General features: G+C 34.6%; 2 protein-coding genes across 2 annotated transcripts; one reads left to right on the top strand and one right to left on the bottom strand.

Moving 5' to 3' along the window:
* Positions 1-5,655: 5,655 nt before the first annotated feature.
* On the bottom strand, positions 5,656-20,881 carry LOC107020787 (importin-9). The gene is made up of 33 exons (XM_015221288.2): positions 20,653-20,881; positions 18,734-18,795; positions 18,420-18,512; positions 17,046-17,217; positions 16,777-16,892; positions 16,542-16,628; positions 16,343-16,459; positions 16,188-16,251; positions 15,911-16,053; positions 15,554-15,601; positions 15,400-15,468; positions 14,125-14,200; positions 13,070-13,200; positions 11,805-11,864; positions 11,592-11,661; positions 11,374-11,438; positions 11,216-11,277; positions 11,011-11,134; positions 10,868-10,925; positions 10,609-10,721; positions 9,918-9,995; positions 9,741-9,803; positions 9,517-9,612; positions 9,291-9,400; positions 8,521-8,710; positions 7,452-7,566; positions 7,142-7,254; positions 6,987-7,064; positions 6,558-6,623; positions 6,351-6,482; positions 6,212-6,268; positions 6,048-6,128; positions 5,656-5,960 (listed from the first exon to the last, which is right to left on the bottom strand). The coding sequence occupies exons 1-33, from the start codon at positions 20,762-20,764 to the stop codon at positions 5,910-5,912; spliced, it is 3,072 nt and encodes a 1,023-aa protein (XP_015076774.1). The 5' UTR covers positions 20,765-20,881; the 3' UTR covers positions 5,656-5,909.
* A 1,220-nt stretch (positions 20,882-22,101) lies between these two features.
* Positions 22,102-23,322, top strand: LOC114077369 (F-box protein At3g07870-like). The gene has a single exon (XM_027917340.1). It carries the CDS (start codon positions 22,164-22,166, stop codon positions 22,824-22,826), a length of 663 nt encoding a protein of 220 aa, XP_027773141.1. The 5' UTR covers positions 22,102-22,163; the 3' UTR covers positions 22,827-23,322.
* Positions 23,323-27,698: the final 4,376 nt, after the last annotated feature.

Below are 27,698 nucleotides of genomic sequence, written 5' to 3'. Positions count from 1 at the left end.
TATAGTTTGCATAATTGCGCTCCATAGCAAATATAAATATATATATTTCGCTATACATATACAAAAGAAAGCAGTTGTATCATCTGTTTCAGTATACATATACAAATAGTCAATTGTATAAGTTGTGTTTCTATAAAGCGAGAGAGAAAGAAAGACAAAAGAAAAACTGGGCAGTAGAAGATCGTATTTGTATAATCATAAGTTTATAGGACGATAATATATGCATTTGTAATTGTATATACAATTTTTTTTCGTTTTATACAAACACAAACGCAATGTATGCATTTGTGTTTGTATAAAGTGAGAGAGGCAAGTGAGAGTGACGAGCGAGATCACGGAAAGTGGCGAGCGAGATCTAGGAGAGTGACTAGCGAGATTTGGGAGAGGGGAACAAAAATATATGTATATATACAATTTTCTCTCGCTTTATTCAAACACAAACACATTTTATACATTTGTGTTTGTATAAAAGCGAGAAAGGCGAGGGAGAGAACAAAAGTAGCGAGCGAGATTCACCAGGAGAGAGGTGAAATATCAACAGTTTGCTATTGGATACAATTAAATTAAACTATATTTATAACATTTAATTTGAATTAATAGTTTGACATTATATACCATTTTCCATTCTAAATTTGCTAATTTTAGATTATATAAATTTGAATATTTAAATTTTGATTATTTGATGATATTTCTTTTCATAAATAAATTAATTGGTGATAGTTTAACAAATAATCAATAATACTACCTGAAAATTTCTTCCCACAACAGTGGATTTGGCGACTGTTCTTCTGGAAGAAGGAATGGCAGAAGATATAGGATTAAGGCGAAGAAAAAAAAAAGAAAAAATAGGAGAAAGAAAAAGAAAAAGAAAAAGAAAAGAAAATATATAAAAATAATTTAAAAAATTACTTTTAACATGTGTCAAGTGACTATTAGTGCGTGATTTACAAATATTTTTGTATAAGTGGTATTGGCTGAAAATGGGGTATACATACTATTGTGAAAATGTTCAATGGGGTAATAGGATACCCGCAAAGTTAAGGTATCTTTTTAAAAATTCGAGACAACTTCGATGATAATTTTATGTCTTTTCTCTTTAAATTATATATACATATAAACATCGTAAACGTTGGTTGAATTTTTCTTGGAAGCTTGAATTAAAAGAGGACAAATGTATCTAAATATCATGAATAATTGTGCGTTAATGATGCAAATCTCAAGAAATAATATTAGCCACAGAAGTTATTTAGTGATAAAACGTGTTTCTTAAAAAAAATTCCTAAAATTTTTCTAATATCACAATGTATAATTTTTAAATGTAAACTAGACTAAAAATACCATTAAAATAACTTGATTCTTTTGTAATGTCTTGGTGAACTAAATCAAAAAGAAATTAAATCATCTTAGCTCTTAATTTTTTTGATAAAATAACACCTAGTAATTCCTCTTAATTAATCAAAGTTAATTGTCATTTCAGCAGACTGAAACTACATATGTTTAATCAAATGTTAATTATTGTTTTTTCTTCTATTTCCCATCCAAACATTAAATCAACAATACTATTATATCAGTAATTAGTTTGATTTGACGGTTATTCATCGAGTAAATTAATAATCGAGTTAATCCTTTTTTTCAAATAGATAGACTATTTTTTTAATGAGGTTCTCAATCACATTCAACCATTATTTTCAATTACGATTTGGATGGTTGATTATCGTTTGATTGTAAACACCATTACATAAATATAGACTGAATGAATATATGAAATTTAAAATTATTTTTGGACATGCATTTCACCTGGAAATTTAGAAATTCTCTAAGTGGGAAAAGAATTTCACTTGAAAAATTGATAAAGAATTATTCAAATGTATAGCCAAACAACATTTTGAAAATATTTATTAAATAAACTTCGGGGTGATCCAGTGGTTTGAGCTGGAAACTTCCATGTTGGAGGTCTCAAGTTTGAAAGCAAGGGGTTTGCCTTCTGGGTCAACTCATTGCACCAGGCTCACTACGAAAAAAATGATCATTAGCGGCAATTATTTCTTAATTGTCACTAAATATGTATTTTTAGCGGCTATTGTCACTCTTTGTATATATCCCTAAAGCCTTTAGCGACATTAGTTCTAATGACATTTAACTAATGCCGGTAAAAATTTTAGTACTCTTCATTAATGTCAATATTTAATACCATTAAAAGTTATTTTTGTTGTAGTGGCTTGCCTAATGCGGGTTACCTCTCCTATGTGATTTACGATCTATTGCATAAGAACGAGAGTTTTACCCTATGCACACCAAAAAATTAGCAACTGCGAAATTTCCTTGTCATAAAAAAAAATATAATAAACTTAAAGAGGACTTTTCCTAGAAGGAACTCATAAAAATAAAAATGGAAAGTAGAGTCACAATAATATACTAATTGAATAGCAATTTTTTGTCAGCCACCAAATATGAAGCAAGGTCTTTGTTTAATTAATAGTCAAGTATGGAAAATTTCAATATTATACTTTTTTTTTGTTTATTCAAGGTGGTAGTTTTAATAAAAATTTCACTTGCTTTAAGTGAGTCAAAGAAAATTCTTTTTTTAAATTCCATTTTCAGGTAATATTAAAATAAAAACAAACACTCCCATTTGAAAAAAAAAAAGGATTGAGGATAGTAGAGTAATTATAGTCAGCTAAAAAGTTTTAATTTGATTAAAGAACGTTTTTTATTTCTTACTAATCGAAATTATTATAATTTGAATACTCATGAGATAAAAGTTGACAAGATTGAACCGAAAATTGAACCAAGCTGTAAATTAAGTCAAGTCGGAAAAAAAAAATGACTAGTGATTTGGTTTGGTGTTGGGAAAAAAATCTGACTATATTTGAGTTGGTTTGGTTTCAAGTAAAAAAATGAACTCGAGACCAAACTAACCCCGACATCATATATAAAATTTTAAATTTTTATTTTATACATAAAAATACGTATTTCGATATAAATTTTAAATATCTCTTATACTTAAACATAGTTTTTATCTTTTAATATATTTATTTCATGTTTGGAAGTTAAAATTCTTAATAATCTAATAAAGATTATAGTCCATACATGTTGGTAATTATAACAAAGTTTAAATAAAAATCAATATAATACTAATGCAAAAGAAAATCAATTCAACACTAAGAATGACAATAATATTCAATATTTATTTTTTAGTTTTATATAGATTTAGACAATTAAAATACATGATCTAATTTTACTTCTTTTAATATTTAGTCATGTAACTAATACGTAAATTTATTTTAGCATGATTTAGTACTTTAAATAATGATCAATTTCATTATGACTTATTAATTTGCAATATTTTTTTACGCGATTTTATTATTATTTTTTGTTGGATATTTTAGTGTCATTAATCATATCATAGTTTTTGTTATTTTCTTGAGAAATGACTTGGATAGTTGCATTTTGGTAGGACTAACGAAATATTTAAAGTACAAGTAAATTATATGTTAGTATGAAAACTTTATCGGAAAATCCGAAGAACCCGAAAAAAACCCAAGTTGAAAAACCCGAGTTTTATTGATTTGGTTTGATTTATAAATTTAAAAATCTGACACAAATGATTTGATTTGATATTTGAAAAACCCGAATCAACTGGTCATGTACACCCCTAGGGAAAGGTTAAAAAAAATCAGATAGGTAAAAATTTTCTATTTAATAAATTTTATGTGGGACGAATTTTAATTAAAACCTCAATATAAACATCTCACATGAGACAAGAAATAGAAATTAGATCTAGGGGAGGATAATGATCAATAAAAAAATTCAAATTCAAACTAATTTATATCCTCAAGTCATTTAAAATATTATCAATTTATAAATATACGAAAAAAGTGAATTGTAAGTTGAAAATTCTTTATATAAGTAATATATATTTACTAAAGAAAATCATGTTAATTAGGTACATCGTTTATTGTGTTAACTGCCATTTATTTTGTTGGTTAGTAGCATTGATCAGATTTGAAATCAGAATTTCTAAAACTATCATATAATACAAAATTATCAGAACCATATAATTTAAAATTTTAGAAAAAACAAATATTTTTATTATTTTTTCATGCAATATGTATCTTGTGAAGAATATTAAAAGTGTTTAGGTCATGAATTGTTCTTAAAAATTGGAGAGAGAAATGAATGTGTGAAACAAAATTACTTTACTATCATATCAAAAAAAAAAATTATACTAGAATATAGTACATTTTTATTATATATTTGGATTATGAAATTTAAACGAATGGTTAATATTGCTAACATCAAAAATCACATTTTTATCATGTAGATATATTTTTAATTGTGTTAACCACCTTTCCTTTCATTGATAGATATATCTGAAATTTAAAGTTAAAATTTCTAAAATTGTCATATAATACAAAATTACGTGAATCATACAATATCTTTAACTTAATTTCTTGCGATATATATCTCGTGAAGAACATTGAAAATGTTTATAACAAGAAGATATATTATGTGTGAACCTAAATGACGATCTTTAACTTAGTTTCTTGCGATATATATCTCGTGAAGAACATTGAAAATAATTACAACAAGAAGATATATTATGTGTGAACCTAAATGACGAGCAAACACTTGAATGAATCACGCAACGTTAGGTAAATTTGGAGAGAGAAAAAATGTGTGGAAAAAGATTGCTATGCAATTATGTCAATTAATTAAATTATATATAGTACATAGTACATTTTGATTATGAGGAATTTAGACTTTAGATGAGTGGTAGTCATTATATTATATCACTTTTTCACATATATAATTTAAAAAGGCAAAAAAGACTAATATACTTTTGAACTATTATAAATGGTATGCAGATACTTCTGTTATATTTTTGGGATATTGGTGTCTCTGCCATCCAAAAATTAGAACGTATATGTCTTTCACTCTAACGAAAGACTAAATAGGGACACGTGATGCAATCTTATCCATCGACTCGATGTTGGGTAGGTGGATAAAATTATGACACATATTTCCTTTAGTATAAAGAGTATATATGCTTTAGTTTTTGAATGGTATGGACACCAATATCCCTAAAGTGTGGTGAAAAGTATTTGCACACGATTTATGATAGTTCGAAGATATATTTATCCTTTTTCCTATTCAAAAAAATATGTAATATGCAAGGTGTTATTTTCATAAATATCATAATCCCTTCGTTTTAAATACTTACCACATTTCACCTTATCGAAATTTAAATAATTAAAACATTATGTATTTATTTTTTTAAACCATATTGATATAAATATTTGCAATTTTTGTTGTAACTTTTATTTACTTTTCAAATATCTAAAACCAAATTTAAAATTAATATTAAACTTGTTTCTTTTACTTCAGTTATTACATTATTTGACTTACATTATTCAATGTCATCTTTACTTCTATATTTTCCTTTAAGAAATTATTTTGATCCACTGAGCCGAGAATCTTTTCATAAACAATCAATTTATCTCCACAAAGTAGACATCTCCGAACACGATCCGTGAAATTACACTGAATATGCTATCATCGTTGCTTATAAGTGCAATAACTCCTAAACGTCAATCACAACGATGTTTGATATATATGTTTCTCATAATCGAATAGAAATTATAACGAATCAAGTTTGAATATAATCAAATTACCAATAAAAGAAACGCCTCACATTGCGTAAATTTACATTGCCTCAAACAAATACAAGTTGTTACTCGTTACCTTAAATTACACGCGTTTTAATTGAAAGAAAATAATCAAAAAATTTATAAAAATTTCGCTTTACAAACAAACTCATAGTCACTCACCAAGAACCATTTTAGGCCAAAACCAGATATACTTTCACAATGAACATTGTACTCACCTTTTGTACAACAAAAGAATCCTCATTGCTTCAACACCATTTGAATAGCATCGTGTTGAGATTTCGTTAAATTCTGCAAACATCGATTGTTAAAACGATAACTAGGGCTTCGAGATAAGATATTCGTATAAATACGTTACATCGAGTCACTTGAACAGACCTGTAACAGATGACTGAAAATTGCTCCTTCACTATGAGAGAATTTCTTGAGAAAATCTACTAGATAATTCACTAGATTTATCTGATGTGGTTGAATTGGATTGTCAGTTTATACGAATGGAACGATAGGATTCAAGATATGATGTAACTTCTCTGAACAAATACCTCATTAAGGGGATCGGCACCACTAAGAAGGTCATCATCGTCACCGTCATCCTGGTCCTGTAAAACGTATTACGGATTAAGAGGTGATTACTTTGACGGGATGACAGATGAGAAAGAGAGACGAGAAGCGTTGACAAACCTCGTCGAATGCTTTTGCCATCGCGTCAAGGTAATCATGGGATGGTCTACCACGGGGTATGGCACTGCTTGATAGAATTAAGGCTTCATCCGTCTCAACGTCTGCTTCTTGAACTTCCTCCCAGTCGCTATCCTGGAATAAGGAATTTGTGCAAGATTTAGGATCTTATGTGTTTGTATCTATATAGTGCTTTAAGACTACAATTACCTCGGCGCCACCAACTAAAACTTGCTCTTGAATTTCGATCAAGGCGTCCGCTAATAAAGCAAGTATCTATCATGTCAATAAACACAAGTTCTGTTAAAAAAAACTAATGGTTTAACTACTCAGCAGAGCTAGATTACATATCTGCATAAAAACACATCAAAATAAAAGAATACATAGAAAATATCCGAAACCAATTGCTGAAACACAGATGAAAATGCGGACTGAGGTAAAATAAATCAAATTTATCATTAATAGGAGAGGAAGCGATGTCAAGTGAAGAATTAGAAGTCCTATAAAACAAAGATGGTGTCATGCCTGACGAGTACTCAGCATATATTCATGTGAAAGTGTAGCACGAACATACGAAGAAAAAATACACGTTTAGGCGTTTATTTCAGAAAATGTCCATCATAGCAGCAGTAGCAATACCTTGGCAGGAAGAGGCATCATCGTCCATTGATCTGGAGCTGTTTTAGCTTTTGAGCGTGTAATTATCCCTGCAGAGGACTTCAAAATACCACAAAATGGATTTGAGTCTTTGGTGGACTCTGCTTCTAACAGAATCAAGCACAAATACAACCAACCTGAATAAGATAGCCATGAACATTCAGTTTCCCCAATTCAGCATGCTTTGTAGATAAAAGTGACGCCAAAGCTGTAGTGGTAACTTTGATTTGGTAGGCCCCCTGAATTTCCCCTGAATATAAGCACGTTTATTAGTGCAGTAAAATATACAATCAGTTGTAATGGTGTAGCTCATAAGACGCACAACCTCCTAAGTAAGCTACACGAGAGATGAAGCAAATAGAAGAAATGATCAATGATATGCTCAAACGATGCAGTTACATGTTCCTAAATGATGCCACTGAAGGACCAGTAATCCTGTATACTTGCCTTGCAGCTTTGTCCACTCAACCATTAAATACGCAAAGGAGTTAGGATGACCTTCTGCTGGGATTGAGACCAACATCTCAATAAATTGTTCAACATGAGGAGCACTCATGTGGACCTACATAGAAAGATAAACCTCGAGATCATTACAGCCTCTCCGCATTGCTATAGAAAAGCATCAAGTACAAACGAGAATAAGCAGTTAACAACACACCAAGATTTCCAAATTAATTTACTGAGAAACTTACAGATACTAGCTTATCTGTAAAGGATGGAAATATTGCAATATGTGATTGCCATCAGAAGATGTGTTGTGGCAAACGACTTACGAAAATTTCAGTTTCTAGGAAGAAATTGAAAGGAATTACAATTTGGTTTAGTTCTGATCCTAAAGCCTCCCAAAGTATTTTGAATTAAAAGCTAACTAGGAAAAAGAATCTTTAGAAAGGGCAAGTCCTCAGGGGCACATGCTGGACAATGCAAAAAAAGCACAAGTCAGGCTATAGAAAGCTGGAACAATGAAGGTAGTGCAGTACAGACCAAAGCAGATGGAGAATTGTCCCAGCCGTGATTTGGTGGACCATATGGTCCGAGAGAAATATGAGATGCTATGAGAGCATTAGTAGTCGTTTACACAGGATTAAAATAAATTGCATTATCACTTTTTGCTATTAATGCAATTCTGAGTATGTAGATGATCCTGTAGCTATTATAGATATCCTAGGTTCTTTGTAAGCTGAAGCAGGATCTAGTTTAGTTTTGTTTGAGTATTCTCAACTGTATTTAGCTCCATGGTATAAATTTGGGATCCCAGCCTTTAGTGCTGAAGATTAATACACAAAACTGTTACCTGTATCACAAAAAAAAAAAAAAAGAATCTTTACGTGTGGTATGTAGTCCACAAATTTATGTTAGAGCCTACCCGTTATTTCCTTTTAATATCTACCGCCAAAAGTGGCATGTATATACAAATTTAGTTCATTGTGTGACTGAAACGAGACTGACACATATGCAGCAGTTACCAGCCAAAAATGCAAAGACAGATCCTCAAATAAGGATGAGGAAACCATACCAATCTGGCAAATATAACCAACAAAGAGCTTCTTAACCCAGAAAGTTTACAAGATTGCATGCGCCTCAAAAGAGCAGCAACCAGGTCTCTGATATGTTGGGCCATTTGTGAAGGGAGATGCAGAATAAGTTGCAGGATATAGCTCCCAACAAAAAGTGCTCCAGAACTTTCAAGATCGGGGTCTAGAAGCCTGCATGCAGTAGTTGTCAACAATAAACCATTCATTCAGCATAAATCAATCGTTCAAGCAGTATAGTCGATATGTCTACAATTCTGCTACCCGAAACATAATCACAGGACAAGCTCAATGTGTGGTTGTCGTACCATCACCTTGTACACCTCCCCCCTGCCCACCCAGGAGCCAAAAAAAATGAGGAAAAACTGACGAAAAAGCGAGCATATGAAAAGTATGAACATCCCATACTTCTAAACTTATACTTTTGAAGTATAAAGCAATCTATAAGAGTACAGTTTTCACCTTCTAATCTTTTTTCTCCCTTCTTATACTTCCTTTGGGCATTCCACTATTACAGCAAAGTAGCATAATCCTAAAAAGATTAATCAACTTATTTTGGTATATATCTTGATATGACATGTGTACACCATGTTAAAGAGGAAGATCAAAGAGATTCATCGAGCAAAAATAGATGATGGCAAGTGATCGATGAGCTCCACCAGCCCCATATTACAAAGTGAAGCATGATAACCAGACGACTAGAAATTCAAAAGATTCAATTGGGTTCAAGAAAAAGGAAGAACGACAACCCAACCTTGAAGCCACATCAAGCAAACTTCTCATTGCAAACGCAGTATCACCACCCCAAGCAAGCAATTCTTCTTTCCCCACAGATATAAGAGCAGCTAAGCACTGTGTTGCATTCTGGACCCAAACCAACATCAATATGTTACTTCTAGCTTGTGATCATACAAAGCAATACTAACAGAAGCGTAAGTTGGGAGCAATTTCCAAGTAGAAACAGAGTCCACATATATAACCTGCATTTCACTATGATCATCACTTTTAAGGACTATACGAACAACAGGATCAAAAGAGACTTCATACACCGCCTTTACAATGTCAGTTGGGGCACTCTGAAATAAACACATAATTGATACATTAGATAACTTTACAACAGATTATCTTCCAGTCGGACGGGAAATATGAAAGTTACGTAAGGATGCTTTCAACAAAGATCCTTATATTTTACGTAGAACACAACCTTCAGCAACATTGTCACAAGATCAAGTGAAGCAGCAACTAAACCCTCTGGCTGCTGTTGTGGCTGACAGATGACAGAAACTTCTATCAGGCACGATAACTAATACAACCTTTCTTCAAAAAAGATCATCTTAAGTCCTAAAAAAATCCTTAATAAGACTTAAAATTTAGAGCATACGTTATTTAAAATGGGCCCAATATAAGGTAAAACTCGAGAAACCACTGGGTGTATACAACCGGGAGCATTTTTTATTGCCTGCAAGCAAAAGGGAAAATAGGGGTCAATTTACATTGTAACAGAAGATAATATAACTGAAGTCCTTAAACAAGCTATGTCACGAGACGAAATCTATAAATTCAATAAGACAAATGCATGAAAAGTGAGAATTCATCTGAAAATGAGAACATTACATAGATATACACAAATACATCTATAACAAACACACACATATATATAAATGCTCACTAGGGATATCCATTTACTATAAACCACAAATATAGACTGCTCGTTAACCTGAGCCAAAGGAAAGGAGGTAGGTTCAAAGACAGAACTGACTTTTGCCAAAGCAGTTAGTTGAAGTTCTCCTGGTTTTGGCATGAAGTTGCACGATAGGTTGACTTGCTTACACTAGTCAATTATGTTGCTCAAGTACGGGTACCTTGATACGGGTTTGGGTACCCCATACAGGTGCAATCTAGAGGTTGGATTCTTCATCACATAATTTTAGGATACAGAGAATAGCCAATAGATGTATATTACAACATATATACATCTATACAATAACATGTTAATTCATTTTTCTGGTGAAGTCCATATAACATTGCTAAATAAAATTTCTGTTATCAAAAAATAGCCTTTCAATTACTACCTCCAGAACCTCAAGAGCATCAATGCTGACAAAAGGATCAGCAACATTCGAAGCCCACATATTGAGTATAATCGGAGAGAGAACTGGCTCAATAGACACCACCAAATCAGGGCCTACATAGGTAAAATACGTTAGAAACTTCATACATAGAGCGATTGGAAAATTTTAAGGGATACCCCACTCGAAAACTTTGAAACTCCAAAGTGGAAATGCAATCTAAGTTGAATTTATACTCGATTCATATTCTTCTAATAATTACCTGCTTTTACTGCTTCCTGTAGTGTTTCAAGCACTAGATGCATGGTCTCGTCAGAAGCCTGGGGAGCAGATAGTCAACCTTAGCTTCAACAACCACAGAGGAAAAAAGACAATAAGGAGGAGTTTGTTTTCATAGTTACTTACATGCTTTAGAAGATCTGTGAGTGATGAAAATATATCCAAGAAATGAGGACGGAGAATCTCTTTATTTGTATCAGGTAAAAGTTGAGAAAGTGCTCTACATGCCCCTACTTTAACAGGTGGAGGCCTGTAGTAGTTAACCATCATCAATAACTGAGGTCTTTATTTTTCTTTGATAGTAGAATTAAGTACTAAATTAGGTACTCACATATCCATGCCAAGTGCTTTGATGGCTGCATATAGGAAGTGCTCAATTAGACCCTGGCTGACCTGAGCAAACAACAATTAATTGTGAGCCATACAGTTGCATAGCAAAACGGAAGATAAAGTCTTACTTTTTCCAATGGGAATTACAAAGACAATTACCATGGAGGAAAACTTAGCAATGGAAGAGAATATACGGGCATATAAGAAGGGATATTCATTCACCCCTGCAAAATCCACAAGAGCACTAATTTATTAGAGAGATATCTCAACATCCATCTTAGCATGCGTCAATACTATAGCCAATATTGTGAACCTCGCACATCTATTTCCATAAAACATAACCTATAATCCAATTTCATCTACAAAACCAGATTTACCTGTTGACATATCTTCCGAAAGAATTTGTTCCAAGGTATCTCCTAAACCGACTTTAGTGATTTCAGGGGCCTGAGAGGAAAGTAAAACAAAATAAGTAGTTACTACAATTTACACAGGAAAAGGAATCTACCAGGAACGCTCTTTTATTTTTTAAGTTAAACAAGCATGAAGTCAGAAAATCACCATTTAAAAGTATTGGAAGTAACACAAACCTCAGCTTCAAGTAGCTGTTCAGACACTGAAGCCAAAGCAAAAAGTGCAGCCTCCTTCATCTGCCAAAAGTAAGAGTTTTTAGAGGGCATGGTGGAAGAGTATTACTCATAAAATGCTGCTCAATTGGTTTAGCAGTATGGAATGCAATTACTACTCCCGACAATCTTAGAGAATAAAGAAGGATTGTGGTAGATGGTGCTATTGATGTGTAAGGAGAGCGGGGAGGAGGATACAGATATCTCTTGCTACTATGGACCCTTGTTCACTCATTAATTAGGTACCCCAAGGACAATGTTGCAACTATGTGCTGCATGGTACAGAGAATTGGAAACCATCGGAAAATAATATGGAAGACAATAACACTGTCTTCTCTAGATATTTCACAATGAGAGAAGCAGGAGATGTTTGTATTAAGTAGAACAGGGGGAGAGCGAAAATAATCACTTATGTGAAAAACATAGCTGGTGTAAGGAAATTTTTTCATTTTGCAACAGTTGTATAGGTCTGATAGAAGAAACCCCCGTACACCCAGATTTTAAATATGCTTCTAGACCTCATATTGGCGTACATTAAATGAAATCATTTGACTTTATAAACAAGATCAACTAACAGATTATAAGACATCAAACTTCTCATTCATTAAATAGAAATATAATGACAACATGTTGAAATTATACGTAGATCATAATGCAAAACCAGACTACAAGTAGATACCCAAGAAAGTTAAAGTATTATTTACAGTTCAACAACAGGTTAATAAACTTTAGCAGAGTCACACACCTTGATGATCCTACATTGCTTGTCAAAGAATTTTTCTACCATATTAGTCCTTAACCAGACTCTTCATTTCCCTATAGTTACTTACTATTGATCTTCCAAACTTCAGGCTGGAAGTTGAGTCTACTCATGCTAGATGCATTTTCACATATCTACTACCCATACCAAAGTCCATGTATAGCATAGAGCATTGAGAACGGTTAAATAAGCTAATTAGCACCAAAGCTATCAAAAACATAGTGCTCCCTTTGTTTCAATTTATTTGTCTTACTTTCCTTTTTAATTTGCTTCAAAAAGAACGTCTCTTTCCCTTTTTGGCAACTCTTTAGTTCCAATTTTCCACATGGCATGTTAAAGACCACAAGATTAAGGGTACTTTGGTAAGTTCTACGTATCTCTAGTTTAAGACCACAAGTACTTAAACTCCATGCCAAGTCAAAACCAGATAAACAAATTGAAACGGATGGGGTATTTCAGTTTCACTTACTCTCCACCAGCCTGAAGCACCAGATGCTTTTTCTTGCTGAGACTCCCTAAATCGCGTCTTTGCAGAGTCAATGATAGCATGAATTCCCTGTGTACCACAAGAACTAATGACTTCTTCCAACAAAAGAGCACCTGAGATGACAGTTTCATATCAAACTAAGTACAGAATAGAGCTATCCGACAGCATAGAATATCATGCACAGAGTTGGCATGCAGAGTTCTGAAACTCAAAATTCAAGTTTACAGTATAGATAAAACTAAGAAGAAAGAAAGCACAGCCATCAGTAAAGACGCCCAAATCTGAGAAAACAAAAGATTTTTTATTTTATTTTATTGGCTATCATGAGCTTAAGTTTTTTAAAATCCCACTAAAACAGTCCATATCGAAATCAGAGAACTCCTCAAAAGTAAAGGCCCTAAGAAAGTGAAACTGGCCTGCTTCACATCACTAGAATAAATTTGGTCTTGAGGGTGGAACAAGTCAACCCTCAACAGCTTAAAATATTGTCACATTAGTCGGTATATTAGTGCCAGAAATCCAACCTTGCAAGCTAGACCACTGAAACATTATATTATAATTCATAAGGGATAAACCAGTTTCATAGGGAGCAGAAGTTCATGAATTAATTAAGTTCACATTGTACATCTACGTACTTCTTGTGGTTAACTATACTTTGCATGAAGCTTGAACCTACCTTATCAGAAAAACTATGTTCTCGTGAAGCTGTGAAGTGACATTGTGTACCTTTGACAGAGCGTACAAGAATGTGATGGCAAGAAAGACCATTCAAGGGGAAAGCAAAAATATGTTGGGATAAAAAATAATGCAATTACCACAACACACATTAGCGGAAGCACTAAATATTCTAACTAAAATCTCACAAGTCTGATGATGACAGGAACCTTTCTGCAATACTATGTTAATGATTCTAAATGTGAAATAACTAGTAAATTCTATCCACTGACAGATTGTCTGTTAACTGAGAGAGAAAGAAATAGAGAGACCTCAGGGGTTTAAGGAAAAAGAGGGAAAGTTAGCACCTAGAAACAGCTTACCAGAAGCACGACAACTGTAAGTATTATCATCCTCATCGGCTACATATTGATTGGCATCAACAGACCAAGCGTTAACCTGGGATCCAAATAAAAAGACAAGATAAACACAGAATGTATACGAAGACTTCTTTTTGTAATTACAATTATATAAGACGTATAAAAACGAGTGAAGTTGTGATCAAGTAGCAAACAAAGAATTAGGTGCCTCAATTCCATAGAGAGGAGAGATAATTAAAATAAAAATACTACGAAAATGATCGTAGACACAACCTTGATACTAATAATCAGCAACTGGAAACAAGCTGCCCTATATAATGAACTTAATATATATCTCCAGCAGTTTGGCATAATCTCTCAAAAGGTTCAGTGTTGTTATCCCAAACATACTGAAGAACATTACGACTAGCTGGAGAGAAAGAAATAATACATATTCTGAAACAAATCAGAAGCGCTACAGTCTACAGTCTGCTCAGTTGGATGTTTACAATATTTAACATTTTGGTGTAACTTGAATAAAAATAATCACTTTGACACACTGACAACTTCCCTAACTCACTCTGCGGAAAGACAATCATATCAGTCCTCTGTTTAGCATCCCCACTCTTAGATATCCATGGGGACATATCTGCTGGTGAACTCATAACAATACGTTTTTCCCTCTAAGAGTTGTTGAATAACAACATACCCAATGTAATCTCATAAGTGTGGGTTGGGGAGGGTGGTGTGTGTGCAGCCTTACCCTACCTTGATAAGATAGAGAAGCATAGCTATTATATGATTTTCCATAATTAAGGTAGACAAAGCACTCAAAGACAAACCCAGGTTTTAAATTGCCAGTAAAACAAGGAATTTGCATCTTTAAGCCAACGCATAAGATACCAAGAGAATCACAAAAGAAATATACTAAGATGCACAAGTACCATGACCACACGATTCTGATTTAGTGACACACAATCTTCATCACCTTTTCCCCAGTTTGGAAAATAGTAGCAAAGGGGCACAAAGCCCATAGGAAGTAGCTTCTACTTCTATAACAAATAAATGCTGCAAATCTTAGTATTTTAAATCCAGGTACACTCAGTAAATGGTTATTCAACAAATTTGTTCAGGCCATTCAAGGATCTTTTATCAGAGGTTTGACTAATGATTATGTGTTTTTCAGCATGCTAAGATAACCAAAAATAAAAGATCTCTCATTCTTATGCCATAATAAACCAGATCTACACAATTGCAACTTTTGAATCTCAAACTAATTGAAAAGAAAATAATCATTACCTGCTGTTCTGTTGTCTGCATAAAGGCAATAGTGTAGTAAACCAACTCCTTTACATTGTTCCCAACTACCTACAATGATATCTCCAACTCTAAACCATCATCAACCATTACAAACAAAAAGGTGCAGACAATTAAAAGAAGCTATGCATCATACCTTTACAAATTTGGGGCTGCCCAAAATAGTCAATAGAAACTCAAACAACTGCAAGACCACAACAGAAAATGTATCACTCATATAGACAAAGCTAAGACAAAAGAACACACAAAGATGAGAATCGCCGAGTTCAGTCAATGTCCACATTATACCTGAGATCCACATAATTAAGATCTAATAATTTGAAGATTAAATGCGATTCTGCTTTAATATGAAAGAGAAGAAAGAAGTTCCAGGTTTCCATAGTAAAAAAACATAACATTAACAATTTCAAATGTTGCACCAACAGATATAGGTAGCGCCTGAAATCTAAAAATCCAAACATTAACAATTACAACAGCTCTCAGTCTCTTTTACCTGGATGATGAATGATTCAAGACTTTGCTCTGCACCATCAGAATCATATCTCCCATCATAAGGATCTTCAATTCCTTCAATTGATGATCGTGTATATACTGCTAGAGATGATACAAATGTCTGCCATAATGGTCCCATAAAAACTGAAAAAAAGTAGGATAACAAAACAAAATAGCCAGAAATGTCAGAATATTTTATCATCTATGCATGGCCATGTCACTTTAACATATAACACTAAAGAGTAATCTAGTCCTGGAGAATAGATGAGAATGCTGACCCCCAAATTGACTTTCCATAAGGCTCGGGAAGTTCTGGAGGAACTGATTCAAGCACTTTATAACCTAAATGTATCAAGGGGAAGTTATACTCTGTGACACAAAAAAGTTAAGATACGGCATCATATATTTTTTGACAAAAACACAGAAAATCGACCTCCATCCGGATGCTCCAATCATCAGGGTCTTCCGATGGCACTGGATGCTCTAGAATCGAAGAGAATTGGTTGATCCAAGATTGAATCATAGGTGACATCATTGCACTGGTCTCCGTCTTCACACAGAAGTAAGCAATGATGATATAATTACACAATGTTGTATAAACTTCTAAGTTTTTTCTTACAGACTGAAAATACCTTATATACACCACTCATAGCCCCTAGCATTGAGGTGCAAGCATAAACTATTGAAAGAGCCTTCATGCGCAAAGATTTCTCATAAATCTGCAGAAAAAGAGAGGAATCTGAAGAGTAGTACTTCTGGGTGACACAAGAAGCAAAAGAACTAAAAGAAATTACTAACTACCACCAGCAGATATTTAAGATATCTACTTCCGCAAATTAAAAGAAAGGCACAGAAAACAAAATTAACCTGAGGTGATGAAACAATTGAGTGCAAGCAAGGGAACAAAACAGGAACAAGTTTCGGAACTATATTATCGTCCAAATCCGCTGACAGAAGAGCAAAGCACCTCAAAGCTCCATGAACTGCACAATTTAAACATCAGACTTCTAAATCCTCGGTTTTAAGAAGTCAACAAAAGAAGGATGCCAACCAATAAGTTGCATGATACTTCAGATGACAAAAAAAAGTTTATTCCAATTTTTATAAGTCATAATAAGGTGAAACAAATGACTCACCAGCATTCATGTTTGTTTGGTCAGTGATACACTTCATTAGTGATGGTAAGAGATCAGGCCAGTCTTCTGGCCAATCGTAATGGGCAATAGATGCCACAGCCATACCAATGGCTGTGCAGATCTTTCTATGAGGATCATCGAGCAATGGCAACAGAAGGCCACGTATAGCTACCTGACAAACACACAGAATCACACCAAGAATCTGAATAGAGAAAGTGAAACAACAGAGCTTCCCTAAACACCTGAGATGTAATCCCAAAGATACAATAGGATTTAGGTCCTCATAAAGTAGGTGCTGCATAAAGGAAGATTGATTTATTGCTATCCTGATTATCACCAAATAAATATGGTACAAAAAAATTAGGTTCAAGCAGGAGCCTACTCTCTTACTCAATTTGCTATAGGTTTCTTCCTTCTTGAATCTATGACTTATAAACAAGATGATAATATATAAATATCCTGCTGTTATATTTTATATCTATCGAAAATCTGATCTTTTCAAACACCAACTGTAAGTTGTTATTATGTTGATCACCATAATTCCTCTAGTTCTACAAAAGAAAACCGTATGGTCGTGAAGGTTACTCCAGCCAATCTTTATCTTTCGGCTAAAAATAGCAGTTACAAAACCCAAGTTTTTTCGAAGGTTATAAACCACATTGCACACATATATATACCTTTTAGAATGAGTTCAAAGCAAATTTATGTAGGTATAATTAACCTGAAGGATTCCTAAGAAGCCTACAGTCGCCTCTTAATGATTGTTCCCTACAAGAATCAGAAGGGGGTGCGGTCAGAGCAAAAATTTCTATGCCCTCCGCACCTCTCCAAATATTATTCCTTCCAGCATCAGTAAGGGGTGTAATCAGTGGAAATAACGGAAAATTCTGTCTTTACTGCTTTATTCTGCTTATTCTAAACCCCGAATCGCCCATCAAAAAAATAGCAAAAAATTAGTTAACATGCAATTAAATAATAACGGAAGACAGCCATTGATATCCAAACCACAAAAATTCTAAGGAAGCCTCCACCTGCAAATGCTTGAAGCCTGTTAAAATAACAGCATCTTCATGAAGAAAATTCATGCTACCTTAAACAAAAGTTTAGCGAATATATCACGATAATCTAGTTAGCCATATGATAACAAAGTAATCAGTTGTTCTAGTATGACTATTCAACATTTAACAGCACAAACTGACCAATAAATTAGACTTTTAAAAAAGGAAAAAGTTAATAACGCCAACAGTAAGTTAAAACCACATGTTAAAGGACTGCAAAATGTCTTTAAATTTTGCATATCAAAGAAGCAATAAGACTGGCAAAAAAATTAGGAGCTGAAACAGATCCAAATGATAAAAGAATAGGACAAGCAACCTTTTCATCACTTGAAACAACAGGATGCTCAAAACCCTCCTCACCCTGCTGCCAATGCTTCTTTATAAACTGCTTTAGAATAACAGCAGCTAGGTAAAAGGCAAGTTAAGCTTACAAGGCCAAAAAGAAACAAACAAGCAATCAACAAAAAAAAGGGCGCACAAAAGCCTAATCATCGTGGATTATCACAATGGTAAAATTTGAAAGGAAAGAAGCTAATATATACATTTACATTAATATATATGTGTGTCTGTGTGTGTTTATACATACACACATAGATATATATATACAGATATATATATATAACAGGATATCTGACGTAATCCCAAAGGTAGCTCTCTCTTTGCCGCAATTCTACACAATGAGCTTCCAAAACCTTCAGGAGAAGACAAATTTAACAAAGGTTAAAGTTTATCCTATCTATAGAAGTTTTTTCAAATAACATGAATAAATTCATGAAGGGTCCCGGAATATCTAAACCCATCCATGTTTATAGATCACCATAATTCACAAACATAGCAGAAAGCTTAATTCCAGACTTGTAACTTATGTCAGTAGTCAAGATTTCATGGATAGCACTACATGTTTATAGATCAACAATACTTAGTGTTTCTATGATTTTTCTTTTTCTTTTTTACCTTACTTGGAGATAGGAATATGCTATAAAGAAAGTTAAGAACGGTCATTCAAGTGTAAAGAGAAAACTGATATTACCTGAGGTTACAAAATTATGGTCACGCTAGATTGCAACAATTATATAGCGTACAAACAAGATTTTTGACCTAGTTCCTCATACTACAATGACCAGCAAGCTAACACATTCTTATTGCTCTTTCATTGAACTCCCTGAGGCCTGAACCTCGATCTTTTTGAGAAAGGTTGCAGTGTACTAATCATACACACAAAGACAGTGCTGGAAGCCAATTTATAATTCAAAAAACAAAAGTATGTCCTTGTTCAACTTAAAAGGACTCTAGAAACTCTAGTAATGTTTCAGTTTCATCTACATAGTGTCCTTTGCACCAACAAAAGAGTATCTCAAATCTTTGACATGAACAGTTAGATTCTAATCTTTCTTTTTTCTTTTTTCGATAAACACAAAATCCCAACAGCCAGTGGCACACAGTTCAAAACTCAGTATATAATAGGTCCGCTGCTCTACCTTTTTCCACTTAGATACAAACTGTTGTCTGCAACAGCTCGACACGTGCACCTTATGCACACACCAATCTTGATGCTCTTAACACTATACCATAGCCTGTGGGGCAGTTAGTTTCAAAATTTGAAGTCAAAATGTTGTATTCTGACACCATTTCAACCAACACACTCTCCTCAAAACATCCAAACTGAAACTCACTAAACTACTCCAAGATCCAAACTTTACATAAATAAGAGAATTTAGGCATCTTCCAAACAACTCAAACAGAAAAATAACCCACACACATTATTTTTTAGCATGAATGTACCAACACATCAATGCCAGCTAATTTACGATAATTCTATTAATATCAGCTACAATGAAATTAAAACTCACTAAACTACACCAAGCTCCAAACTTTACATAGATAAGAGACCTTTAAGCATCTTCCAAGCAACTACAACATACTCATTTTAGCCCACAAGTGGGTTCTGAGGCAGGTAGAGTGCACACAGAGCAGTCACAATTAAAGACTTGAATTTTGATCCCAACCTTGTAACACAATCCCATTATAGTAAAATTGAAACTCACTAAACTACTTCAAGATCCAAACTTTACATAAAAAAGAGACCTTTAAGCATTTTCCAAGCAACTAAAACAACAATATACTCCGTATAATCCCGCAAGTGAGGTTTGAGGCAGGTAGAGTCCACACAGACCAGCTACAGTAATACTGAAACTCACCAAACAACTCCAAGATCCAAACTTTTAAATAAATTCAAAAACATTAAGCATCTTCCAAGCAAATAAAACAACATACTCACTGTAATCCCGCAAGTGGGGTTTGAGGAAGGTAAACTACATACTAACCAGCTACAGTAAAATTGAAACCCACTAAACTACACCAAGATCCAAACTTTACATAAATAAGAGAACTTTAAGCACCTCCCAAACAACTCAAACACAAAAATTAACCCACCCACCGACCCAATCTTTAGCAAGGATTCACAGACCCATCAATGGAATAAAACCCAACTGAGCAAATTAAGTATCCATACAGCTGACACCAACTAATTTATGATTAATCCAGATTACCTGGTTGAAGGGTAGCTTGTTGAAGAGAAGTTTCAGCAAAAGAACGAACTTGTTGATTTGGATCAAGCGTAGCATTCAAGCAGTTGATAAGCCATTGTTGATCTTGATCCATTTTTGAATTTTACCCACCAAACAAAAAACACATAGAATTCAACTGCTTTGAAGGGTTTAGCTAAATGGGTGTCACTTTGTCTGTGAGTCTGGCAAAATGGGAGGGAATTTGGGTTTTGTATTGTTGAGGTGTTTTTATAGGTCTCCTTAGGGTTTTGCCCGGTTCAAACTATTGCTATTCATTTTCTTTCTAGACCGGGTTCAGCCATTCCATTGGGTTTATTTCCACGCCTTAGCGGCTTTTCACTCGCTTTTAAACTCTTTCATCTTTAACTAGAGGTCTAGTGATCGATTCTCCATGGTACGAAATCGTCTTTGTAAGGGAGTGTTTTTATCCTAATATGAGACTTTCCGTCACAAATTCGAATTTTTACAAACTTCATTGTGAGTACCGAACATTGGGAGGGAAACAACAAAAAAAATACAAAAACAAAGTGTAATTTTGTAGTTTTCTTCTTTATCTCGGAGATAAATAGTTCATTTTTTATTGTTTCTTAGCTTGATGTAGGAGTGGTCATAAACACCGGAAAATCAAAACACCGAATCGAACCGAAATTTTTCAGAATTTCGGTTTCGTTATTTCGGTATTCGGTTTACTTTTTTATATTTTTCGGTATTTCGATTCGATTTCGATACGTATTATTTTGGTTTTCGATATTTTGATTTAAACCGAGTTATTATACTATAATTTATATTATATTAATTAATAATTATTAATATTAAATAATCTTTTAAAAAAAAGAAAAAACTTTTTGTGAAACCTATTCCTCTCTTTCTTCTTCCTCTTCCTCTTTCATCTTCCTCTTCTTCCTCTTCCTCTTTCAGGCAGCAGCCGCCCGCCAGCAGCAGCCCGCCAAGCGCCAGCAGCAGCAGCAGATGACAGGCTCTAGCAGCAGACGCCGCCAGCAGCAACCGCCGTCCGGCGTCCAGCCGCCGTCCCACTAAGCAGGTCCATTAAAAATCAAAATAAAATCGAATTAATAAAATCCGAACCGAAATAATAAAAACCGAATCGAACCAAAATATTTTGATTCGGTATTCGATACACAATTTAAAGAATCGAAAATCGAAAAAATCGAAAAAAAAATCAAATCCGAACCGAAATACCGAATGCCCACCCCTAGCTTGATGAAAAACAATACAAAGCAATTCGAGAAAAGAATTGACAAAACGGAAAGTCATGACAAAATACAAAAAAGATAGTATGACAAATTATTCTAGAAAAAAAAGAAACACTATCTACGACAAAATAATATTATAGTCGAAGTAATTAGAGATAGAGTTAAATACCTATGCAACCCGCCAAAAACCCTAAATATTGGGAACTTGTTCATTTCACTGTAATGAGCAAGACAGAAAAAATATAACTTTTTGATGTTCTTGTCACTGTTTCAAACCGAATGTTAAGTTTCAAGAGTCAAAAACCCAAAATTGTTAAGGAATATGTATATGTGAAATGTGATTGCAAGCGAAAAAGGGCGTATGAAGTCACCATTATGGATTTTTCGAGGGAGATTATGGTGGAAATTCTTTCAAGATTGACAATCAAACCTATTTTCCGATGTAAAACTGTTTGCAAACACTGGTATAGTCTTTTAACTTCCGACCCTTTATTTGTTAAGATGTATCAAACAAGATCATGTAATTTCCCCTGCATTTTGCTTTCGAATGATGACTCTGTTGCTTCAGTTCTTGAACTTAAAGCAGATTATGATTACTATTCTCGCCCGCGAAATAGACTTGTTATGTTGAGTTCTAAGTTTCACCTCCCTAGACATAAAGATAGATTTGGTTATAGTTTTGATAGATCAATGTTGGATTTAATTGGTTCATGTAGTGGGTTGATTTGTTTGTGGAATGGTGATAGGTATGATGAAAACTATTCGATTTATATTAGTAATCCTCTTTCGGGTGAGTATTTTAAGGTTAAATTGCCTGAATGGGAGAAGAGGGTTCGTCGTGTTGCTAATACCTTGTGTTATAGTGAAGATTCTGGACAGTATAAGGTATTGAGGTCAGTGAATAGAAAGTTTCGGGGTCGTCCTGAAGTGTCTGAATTATAGGTTTGTAATCTTGGAGTTGATGAGAAATGGAGAAATGTGGGGGAGGTTGCTTTTTCGTTATTTGGTAGATTTGGTAATGTGAATGTCAATGGTGTTCTTTATTGGCTGAAGGATGATGATGATATTAAAACAAGTGCTAGCATTCACTCGTTTAATCTTGTGACGGAAGAGGTGAAGCCCGTGCCAGTTCCACTTGGTTTGAAAACTCCTTCTTTGGGTTTGAGGCTAGCGGAGTTGGGGAATTGTTTGTGTTTGACTGATAGTTGCTCTTTTCAGCATGTTGATATATGGTGGATGAAAGAGGATGGAATAACTGATTCTTGGACTAAAGATCGCATTTTGACAAATTTCATTCCGCATCATATCTGTAGCTCTGATTTAATACCAATCATATTTTGGAAAGACGGAGAAATCTTGATGCAAAGCAGACGACACACAGAGCTACTTTCTTACAACACAAAAGAGAAGAAGTTTAGGAAGGTCAAGGTTTACAACGGTAGCTGTTTTATCGAAAAAGATAATTTCGAAAGAGTTTGTTTGTTTTAAAGGGTATTTTCGACTTTNAAGTTTGACATAGCGAAAGGCGTTCGATGGGAGATTTGGAGTTTCTAACTCTAAAACTAACGACAATTGAGCAAATATGTAAGCGAATAGCAAAGAGAGAGCAAGAGAGAGAGAGAGAGAGATTTGGGTCCAACTTCGGTTCTGTTCGCCTTGACCGAATGTTGGACCCATCTGCTTTTGGGTTTTTAACCCGTTTTGTACCTGTCCTAATCTAAACATACAAACATACCTACAAGAAAAATAAAAATTACAAGGGCTTATGCCCATTACAAATAAAAATACGAAATAAATAATAAAATGGAAAAATATATATAAAAGGGATCTTCCAATCTCTCTTCTTCCAACTCCTTCAATCTTCATGGCATCGGGGTCATATATGAACGCTTCGGTGGATTGACTCGATGGTAGGAAATTTGCGAGTCTTTACGACTCTCTCGAATACAAGGGAAAGTCCACATGGGACTTGGATACCATTTACATGCCACGGGAACAAGAAAAAGAAAAGGAAAAGAGAAAAATTAATTAATACATAGAGTAACTAGCTTGAAATATAGGGGATGTAAACAAAAATGCATTAAGGGGGGACTTCACAGAGAGAGTAGGAAGCAAAACCTTCATATATGTGTATATATATAACACAAGCAAATAAGAGAATCATAATATTTGACTAACATATAGGCAAGATGAATGCATATTTTGGTCATGCTAATTAGGCCTCTATGGCATAAAATGGCATCGAACTAATGCTATCAGTAAAGAGGAAGACTAGACTCGTTCATAACAAGAGTTCATGAAAAACATAATAAGATATATGCCAACATGAAAGGAGCAAACGCATCTCGATTGTCGCTTGAACATTAATCGACATTAGGACCACAGACGCATCCGTACTGAAAGACTTTGACAACAACAAACAGGACGAACCTAAACTTTCAACTACCGACCACCAGAAATTTCGACGAAGCATTGAAATGCACGATGAAGAAGACACTCAAGTAGACGACGAGTAGTTCTAGCATGAAACGTACATAGGCAGCCAATGCGATAGCGAAACAGTAGCAAAACAGGGGGGAAACCAGCAACGAATATCATTATCACATAATGTCGGAACAAGACGTGACTTAACGAACGACGACTAAATACTTAACATGAGGAACAACCAAAGATGGAAACATAGGCACAGCATTTGATGAAACAGCAACGCATACGAACGCCTAAACTACAACCAAACAACGTATTCATTCAAGTAAATTAGACAAGAACACTCGAAGTTGTAGAAACGAATAAAACAAACGAGTAAACTCCGGCGCACATACGCAGTGAGATCAACCCAACAATAACGAACAAACCAGAGACGTACAACAGACGTTCTCCACCCTCAAACCATCCAATCGAAACCAAGAAACAGAAGAAAATCACGTAAAGAGATGTTTACCTGTTGAGGAGCAGCGACTGGAACTGACGAGCAGCAGACGACGACTTCCACACGCGAGCTTAAAAACGCCAACTAACAGCACAAGGGCGATGGAAAACAAGGAGGCTAAGTGAATCTGAATCCTCCCAAATGCGAAGGAGTGAAGAAGGGAGGAACTTCGCTGTAATTTCTGTGTGAACTAAGAAGAATCCAAACGATTTTCCTCTTTTTCCGAAATTCCAACACTTAAAGTTCTCACCCAAAACCTTCCAAAAATTTCTCGTCTCAAAAGTCTAACCTAAGTTCTGCTTTTCCGAATTTTTCGATAAAAATCTCTAACCCCTTTTCTTGAGGACGAAAGGAGTTTATATAGGGGGGTATTAGGGTTTTCGGAAGAGGGAGGGCGGGATTACGAATTTCTTGACCCACTTTGGATTCGAATTTGAAATTCGAAACCTTTCCCTTGAAGGAGCAACACCCTTTTCCTGCAAATTCGACTCCATTCCGAAAGAGGAAGGAATGAGAGACGGTCGAGATCAGTTCAATCGTCCTAGTTAGGCGACGTGGCATCATCTCTCGTCTCAAGGACGAGCACGCAAGCCTGCTCTCGCTGAAAAGCACTGCACAAGCGGACCGAGGCAGAGGGGGAGACTTCGAGGAGGGAGAAGTCGCATGGGAGGGAGAGAGCGTGGGGAAGACGCGGGTGAGAGAGGGGATTTGCTGTGTTTTGTCGTGTCTGGGAGCTTCTGCGCGTAGGGGTTTCTGTTTTGCTGGCTTCGCGCGAGGGAGGGAGTTTGGGAGAGAGGGAGAGGACGCGAGGGGGAGAGAGCGTGGGTTTCTGGGCGATTTCCAATTTGGGTGTCTGTCGCGTCTTCTTCTTTTTCCTGGGATTTCTGTTTCTTCCTGGGAATAGCGTGAGTGAGGGGAAGAAGAAAGGGGGAAAGGAGGTCTGGGTCGGGTCGGAGCGGGTTCTGGTTCGGGTGGAAAATTGAGGGATTTGGGCTTGGGAATTGTTGGGTATTTAGGTGTGGGCTGAGGGGAAGTGGATTGGGCTGGGGGAAGGGATTTGGGCCGCTGGGTCGGAGGAATTGGGTTTCTGAAGCAATTGGGTCGAAGGGTGATGGAAATAAAGAAGATTGGGCCTACGAATTGGGTTGGAAAGTTGATTTGGGGTTGAGGAAGGATGGGCTGAAGTTGGAGTGGATTGTTTAAAAAAAATGTTTGGGCCTAGGAAATAAAATAAAAGGATTGGAGATTGAGTTAATTAAAATGATGAATTTGTATCGACTAATTAACGAGCCTCTTTATTTAGTAGTTTAATTATTAAAATCGTAAAAGGTGATTCAAAGGTATAATCGTAATTTAATTTAACTAGTTTGATAAAACATTTGAATGTATATTTTGATTGTTTTTGAATAATCATAAGATGTACAAACTATATACATAATTATGTACTATATATATACTATCTAAAGTTATGATAAGTAGCATAGAATCCACGTATTATATACATATATATATATATATATATATATATTTTTATTTTTATTTTAATTTTCGCAAGATTTATAAAACTAATTAGTTTAAACAATTTGAAAATCTCACGAAGCTCGATAATTAATTTATACCGACGTGGGTCAAAAATTGGGTGTCAACAGTAGCTATGAAACGACTAAATACATTCCAAGTTTTTACTCACTCAAGACTGTCATGGGGGAAAGTTTTCAAATCTCAAATGCTTATTCGAACGCTGAGATAGTTTTAGATACTTCCTCCAGGATATCATGTTTTGCTTCTACGTTTCTAGTATAATTTAGCTTAAGCCTGACAACTCTTACTGTTTTATGGATGCTTTTTGAGTTTTAGTAGTACAACTCTACATGCATAAGCATACCTCGTCCATTTTGTAAAGTCTCCAAAGCTGATGTTGGCCTATCAGTCAGGCCGGCCTTGTTTGGGTTAAACGGTACATGAACTTTTGGGTAACGTTAATTAGTAGTGACGTTTTGATCATGTCTTGAGCTTTGAAGTAGTGCTTTTCTTGGACGCTATGCTTTGATATATAAAGGAAAAACAGTACGAGAGGTAACTTCTGTAATCTCTACCAGACTCTCGATACTTGTTTCTTGCTATGAAATGCTTATCTGAGTTACCTTTGGGTTTCTTGTCAAAATCTGAATATTTTTCGTTGCCATAATTGTCTTAAAGAAGAAGCAGGACGAGAGGTGATACTTGTTTCTTCCTTTTGGTTGGTGTTCTTTATTCTACTTCTTTTATCGAATTCAGCTATATTTGTGAAAGGTTAGAAAACTTTAGTCATCTTCATATCCTGTTTTTGCTGTCTTATATTTTCTTATAATCGTGATTTGAATTCTTTTTTTCTCGAGGGTGTATCAGAAACAACCTCTTTATCCCACAACGATAAAGATAAGGTTTACGTACATCATACTCTCCTCGGATCCTATTTGTGGGATTGCACTGGATATGTTGTTATCCAAGGTCGTTGTTGTCTTGTCATCTGAATACAGAGATCATTTAGTGTTTATTACATTCTAGTAATCTTCCAATTAGCAAGTAATTTAAAACTTAAGAAGATAAAGTGATTACAACTATTAAAACGCACAATAAAGTCCTCATATATATTAAAGACTTTTAAATAAATTAAAATGTTACTTACTATACATTAACGTTACATCCTAATCAAATTTCAAATCCTCTCAATTCCAAATACAATTGTAACCAACTTATATATTCGTAAGAAAAATGACTTATATTTATGAATACACACTTATTTTCTTGTGCATAACCATTGAGGTTTCTCCGAGCGTCTCAAAATTACCTGGAGGAGGAGAACTTTTGTCAGGTTCAGGAGATGATCTTAATTAAAAGTTTGT

This window comes from Solanum pennellii, chromosome 5 (genome assembly GCF_001406875.1).
Source record: "Solanum pennellii chromosome 5, SPENNV200".
Taxonomy (NCBI): Eukaryota; Viridiplantae; Streptophyta; class Magnoliopsida; order Solanales; family Solanaceae; genus Solanum; species Solanum pennellii.
The sequence above is the reverse complement of the archived record's forward strand: the minus strand, read 5'-3'. Positions and strand labels throughout refer to the sequence as shown.

Bases quoted from the DNA above. Each gene is read 5' to 3' on its own strand.
- LOC107020787 (XM_015221288.2), bottom strand. From the start codon at position 20,764: ATGGATCAAGATCAACAATGGCTTATCAACTGCTTGAATGCTACGCTT. The intron at 17,218-18,419 runs GTTGCTTGTCCT...TGTGTTTGTCAG, and splicing joins TTGTTTCAAGTGATGAAAAG to GTAGCTATACGTGGCCTTCT. The intron at 16,054-16,187 runs GTCAGCATTCTC...ACTTTTTTTCAG, and splicing joins TATGGAAAGTCAATTTGGGG to TTTTTATGGGACCATTATGG.
- LOC114077369 (XM_027917340.1), top strand. From the start codon at position 22,164: ATGTTAAGTTTCAAGAGTCAAAAACCCAAAATTGTTAAGGAATATGTA.